The sequence below is a fragment of the Pundamilia nyererei genome, unplaced genomic scaffold, assembly GCF_000239375.1.
Source record: "Pundamilia nyererei isolate P.nyererei 1_Seehausen unplaced genomic scaffold, PunNye1.0 scaffold00544, whole genome shotgun sequence".
Classification (NCBI taxonomy): Eukaryota; Metazoa; Chordata; class Actinopteri; order Cichliformes; family Cichlidae; genus Pundamilia; species Pundamilia nyererei.
In genome coordinates this window covers 56,688-63,043 of record NW_005187945.1, presented here as the reverse complement: position 1 = coordinate 63,043, position 6,356 = coordinate 56,688, and the positions used below count along the sequence as shown (strand labels likewise).

General features: G+C 37.1%; 1 protein-coding gene across 1 annotated transcript in view; it reads right to left on the bottom strand.

Moving 5' to 3' along the window:
• Positions 1-2,479: 2,479 nt before the first annotated feature.
• LOC102204095 (myelin-oligodendrocyte glycoprotein-like) overlaps positions 2,480-6,356 on the bottom strand; it is a 4,360-nt gene continuing 483 nt past the window's right edge. Inside the window, exons 2-5 of the mRNA XM_005754329.1 lie at positions 5,031-5,408; positions 4,792-4,884; positions 3,807-3,916; positions 2,480-3,704 (exon numbers count right to left, since the gene is read on the bottom strand). Coding sequence (XP_005754386.1) covers positions 3,684-3,704; positions 3,807-3,916; positions 4,792-4,884; positions 5,031-5,408 — 602 coding nt within the window. The 3' untranslated portion in view covers positions 2,480-3,683. The remainder of the gene's footprint in view (positions 3,705-3,806; positions 3,917-4,791; positions 4,885-5,030; positions 5,409-6,356) is intronic.

Below are 6,356 nucleotides of genomic sequence, written 5' to 3'. Positions count from 1 at the left end.
AGATTGTGGATTCATAGAGTCAGCACCTTATCATCTACATCAGTCATAGTCAGGAGGTCAAGTCCATCCCTCTTAAAGTGACCTCCTCCATTACAGCCACTGTTGTTGTGATTTGGCGCTATATAAATAAAAGTGACTTGAATAGAAATGATCTGATTATGTACTCTACTTGTGTGTGTCTAGGTGTTCTTATTTCCTTTCCTACACATTGCAATGCCACAAAATTCAGAGCTCTGCCTTACTCGTCCAGTGTGGATGTTGGGTGCGATCACTTTGTTCCTGCTCAGGCACCTTAAAGCTGTCATGTCTGGGCCTCTTCTACCTCATCTCCTGGCAGCAACAAGTGTGAGTCATCTCCCACAAGTCTGAGTAACATCCTTCATGCCTCCCTCAGCCTTTTCCTTCCTGACGTATGCAGAAAAGTTGAAAATTGGAGTTTTATTTTCACTTTCACTTTGTCCTTCTCACATGAAAAAGAATAGGTTTCATGAAATATAGTAAATGTTAATTAATCATTTCTGGGTTTATGCGGTAAATATGATACTCAGAGTTGTTTGGTGGGAGGAAACCATTTAGTATTAATAACTAGAGCCTGGCTGCAATCAGAATCTACACTGGAATCAACAATAATAATGGCGAATAAACGAAAAATATAATAATGGAGTAAAGAAGAGACAGAAGGAACGCTCTTAAAATATAAGTGTTGATGTTGCATCGCTGGTCCACTAGAGGGCACTCTGCAACTTGTCATAAACACAAACCAGCTGAATCATGCAGAGCATATGTAACCCAGGACTTGTTGTGACAATTAAATTATATAGCTAAAATTGTTATATAGCTAAAAATTTCAACTAAAAATTAATTAACAAGCATTTTAAATGAAAACAAAATTGTGTGATCCCCGATTAGCTTCTCTCTTGTTTGTTGTGGTTAGTGGTATGCTCAGGCTTCGGTCTTCAGTAGTTGTGGATGCTCCATGGCTCTGTCCTGAAAATCTGAGTTTGACTTGATCTGCTTGAACAAACTCAGTTTGTGGGATCATAAGACGATTTTTTCTGCAATATTGTCGAATTTAAAAAAAAGAAAAAAAGAAGAGGTGTTTACTTTATCCTAATTAAATGCATTATTTATTCCAATACAGCCTATTAATAACCCTCCTGAGCCTATATTTGGAGTAAGTCTTTTAAGTTCTCATCTGAACTCCATATTATTCTGTACTGGCCTGATTTCAAGCAGCAATTACTACAGCAAGACAGCTCCCTAGAAAAAAGATCCAGCTTTACCCCCAGTCAGATATGCACACTGTTAGACCTCTGTGTTACCACCATTAATTGTAAATACAATGAGGCCATAGATTTGCCACAGGCTGCCCCGTGTTACCTATTGTAGCCAACCTTTACATGGAGCAAGTGGAAAGTAAAGGCTTTTAAAGGGACAGCACCAAGCTGCTGTTACAGGTATGTGGATAATACCTGGGTCACAATCAAAACCTAAGAAGTAGAAGCCTTTACTGTTCACATCAACTCAGTGGGTAGAAATATAAAGTTCCCCGGGGAAGATACAAAGGATGACAGTTTGCTATTTCTGGAATGTGCTTTGCACATTGAGCAGCATGGAAACCTCAACATTGAAGTTTACCAGAAGCCTCCACACACAGAGCACCACCCTCTGGAACACAAACTTGGAGTAATCAGGACCCTACAGCACTGGGCAAAAAATGTTCCCTCTAAGCCAGATGAGAAAGAAAAGGAACACACACATGTAAAGAAAACTCTTAAAACATGTGGAAATCTGAGCTTTCATCAAATCATCAAAGATGCACAGAAAAGAAGATCAGGGAAGACAAATGGTTTGAAAGAGGAGTGAAAGAGGCCATCTATGTCTACTGTGAAAGGCCATCCTTGAACATAGACACTAACTGTTTGCTACCTACAATCCAGTTTTGAGACACATCTCAAACCTTCAAGAAAATTAAAGAATTCCAGTGGCTTTCATAACTAAAAAAAATAAATCTAAAAAACCCCCCAAAATTTTGTGCACATTTTTTTCTGTTTAACATTTTTCACCCGTGAAGTAAGTGGGTAAAATCAAACACACATAAACATATACCTTTTTAATAACACCCCGGCCTATGTTTGGAGAAATAGATCCACCTAAACTCCGGATACATATATACATTATTCAGTTTTGGCCCAAATTAGAAAGCATTAGAACCTGATGAAGCAGTTAGTATTTATGTCTGGATTGGCTGCAAACATAAAGTTTATACAGAATCACAGAAAGGAAATGAAAACAATATGACGAAGCACGGTGGATGTGAAATTTCACCCAACAGATACGTTTACAGTTTCAGTGAAAATGAAATCTACTACAGATTATGATGTAAGGTATAATTCTTCGTAGATGATAAATTAGTTTCTGTGATATCTTTATAATTCAGTACCGTCATAGAAGAAAGCATAAAGCAGCCTCTGCTCACTTTTAGATAAAACACTGATGCCATAAGCTAACACAGTGCTATGACCTATGTGCTGACTTCACATTCTCACCCACATTACTCATCCATGATTCCTTGATGCTAACACAACATAAGATGCCTATCATGTGATGTAACAGCTGAACTCCAGAACAGATTTTAATCACTGAATATATGATGCAAACACACTGCAATCACTTGGAAATGCACTTTATGTGGCTGTTTTTTGTTGCATGAAACCGAATAAACACTGTTTCAAATATCACATAAATTCATTTGATAATGCAGGAGTGACAAGAGTTTCAAACTTCAAAAATCAGAACAATCGTTTAAAAAAAAAAGACCAATTTCTTAAGAATTTAAATATGAAGAAGCTCAAATAAACAGAACAATGAATATTTAACTTTGATGATATTGGCTCTTTTCTCCATAAATATAGCTGCGTGGCTCAAAAGCCCGTTAATTGTCAGTGTTAAGTAACTGAAAAGCACTTTAGAGTTCAGAGGATGGAAAAGTTCTTCCTGATAAAGGAAACATACCTCTAAAATGACATCCAAATACTGAAATCCTAAAACTGATACAGAAACAATGTGTCATTATAAGAAAACTAAGAGATGAAAAAGCACCTACAGCTCCAGGCTGTCTCAATACATTACTGCTGGATTTGACTCTTTAAAAAAAACACAAACACAAAACTCCCCTCAGTTCCCACCAATCCTCAGTTTTTCATATATCCTGCAAGTGTGTATATATGCAAAACACTGAAGTCACGTTATATGTAGTGCAAAGTTATGTGAACAGAGCTAAATCTTTCCTTGTGAGCAAAATAACTTAACATAAAAGTAACAAAAACAAATTCAGCTTTAGTGTCGACATGTAAAACACAAAGTGCTGCAACACATCACTTCAACAGATTTAAAGTAACCGTATACTCTGAAGCCAGAGTTCAACTTTGGCTCAGATGATGGATCCTGTTTCTGCACTCGAAACTACTTGACATCAGCTGACCAGTCACTGAAGACACGGTCATCATTTACAGGAGTTAAAGTTCATTTGGGTCCAAACAGATTATGGGACACGTCCACTGTGTCCAGAAGAGGCTGGAAGAGTTAATGCTTCGAATCTTCAAACACATATGAAAGATCCGCAGGTACGTAGGCAGCACTCTTCTCTGTTAACAGTTCCAATGCGCCCTTGCACAAAGCAATTAGATTGGAAGTTTCTTGAGCTGGAGAAAGATTTTTTTAATCACTTTTGTGTACAGTGATATTTCAAATCTTTCAAATGTGAAGTAAATGCATAAAAACAAATATTTAAGACTTTAACATACTTCTGCTTTTTGTGACTCTGTGATCAAACATCCTCCAACTGCGAAGCACAGAAGAATAAACACACAGAGAACCACAACTGGAATCAGTCGGCACCGCTCGGACGAACCACCTGCCAGGAAAAACCAAACAGAGATGAGACCAACTGTAACTGTCAAACTCACGAAGTTACACATTTTTATATTTCAATATTTTATTGATAGAATTTTTATGTCTAATCATCATAATCAGAATACTTTATTAATCCTTAAGGAAATTATATGAAGTTTAATCTTTGGTAGACGATAAGTTAGTTCCTGTGATGTCTTTATAATTCAGTACAGTCATGTAATAAAGCATAAGGCAGCCTCTGCTGCACTTTTAGATACAACACTGATGTCATAAGCTAACACATAGCACTGCTATGTGCTGACTTCACATTCTCATCCACCCATATTATGAGTACCAATATAAGATAACAATTATCTTATATTGGTATATTGAAACTGTCTTTATAGTAGTAGAATCATAAAATCACTTTCTTTTTCAGTCCACCAGATCTTGTTGTTGACTTTTTTGGGACATTTTTTGTGAGGTCAGCAAAGGTGGAGATAAACTGTATTATTTGACAATGATGAGATAAAGATTTGGCGCATGGATTTGCAAAAGACCTGCATCTGTACTACAATGTGGAAAGCAAAGGCTTTTGTTACAGGCTTAGATCTAGCTGTGTGACAGTCTTACAATGACGAGAGCTGCATTAAATTTGGCATGCATAGAGGTCTGCTCATTATCTCGCAGAACAACCGCTGCCTTACATTCATAATACATGTACTCGTGTCGTAGTCCACACATGTATTCAGCTAAGTTGGATTAATATGAATGGTTCAGTGTCTCAGGCACTTGCAACATTTATGGTAGGTTTCATATGACCCAAGAGCAAAAAAGTGCTGATTTCAAGACTTTTTCATATTCTGTTTTGGGTGTATGATGGTCTCATGTTCTCACCTTTATTATCTATCTCTTCATTTAAATCAGGAACATGGAAATTTTCAGGATCCAGTTGTGCCTTTGTTGTCCCAGTTTCAGTTAAACTTGGGTCTGAAAGAACAAAATGAATTAAATTAAAATATGTATTTATCATCCATAAATTAGCTGATATAACTAAAGTCATTGGTCTTATAGGTTTTTAATACTTTTGAGAAAAAATAAACTGAGAAAAAAATGATTTTATCAGTCTGACTCACCAACAATCAGACGAACAATTGAAAACCTTGTTTGACTCTTTAACTTCGGGATGAAACATCTGTATCTTCCTTCATCTTCTTGTGTCACATTAGTGATTCTTAGTGAGATGTTTCCTTCTCTCAGGCTGTCTGTGAACAACGCCGTCCTCCCGATGTACGATGGGAGCTTCATGTCGGGGACCTCGTGGGCGTCTCTGTAAAGATGAACATAATCCACTCGGCTGAGCCGGTCGTTGGGGTCAGGACGGAGGTCCGGCTTTGACCACTCCACCGTCAACCTCGCCACGTTAAATGCTGGTTCCACTTGACAGGGCAGGATGACATCATCACCTGGAGCTGCTACAACAGGCTGAAGGGATCCAACCACGTGTAACTGACCTGAGGGACAAAAAGGGAGATTTTAAATCTGATATAAATCAAATCAACATGCAACCAATTAGGCCTTGTTTATATAGCACTTCTCAGACAAGTCAGATGCTATTGAAAGAGCTTTTCAAGTGATAGAACGCCCTCCTACAACAGTCATGTTTCTGATTCATGTTTTAGATAACATCAGGCTTATAACTGTCCACTTTTCTTCTTAGTGAAGTGAACATATCATGCATTAACAACACACACACACAAATCTTTGTGCAATCTGTCTTGGCATTTATTTAATCTCAATGTTGCTCAGTTGCTCCTAAATTCCAACCAAACACTGGCCCAGTCCCATCTCCACCGAAAGTCTAATCACTAAGGCCTAATCACTTCATCCTCACAGACTTAACTGACTCAAGAGGCAACTGACATAAGACCTTGAGGGTTCAAATCACACCTCTGGTATAAGTACAAAATCTCATGCAGTTATACTTATATATGGTATAGAAAACATAATGTGTTCCTAAGATTTAAATAGGCCAGTGGTACCCAAGTTATAGTAATACAGATTCCAATTCTTTGAGCCTATCCCAGCTAAACAAACTGCTAATGAAAAGGTTCGAGTCAAACATGCAGTCTTAGTATTTCTTCTTCTAACCATGCAAGTATGTAAGTTCATTAAAAAAAGAAAAGAAATCTGTCTAAGATTTTAAAAATGTTTGCAATACACTTTTCATTCATCAATTTTCATTTCTTAAGGGAGTGATTGTGATAGATGAATAATTTATTGGTTATTCAAAAGAAAAAAAGTAAACCAACCAAATATTTTTAATGAAAAACGAAATCAACAGAGATTTGTGGACAATGCTTTATATCAGTTCAATTCAGCCAAATATTTTTCAGTGATTTGTATTACGAGGGTAAGATTTGACCAATCAAATCCAAGCAGCCTACTGCCACCAAATATCA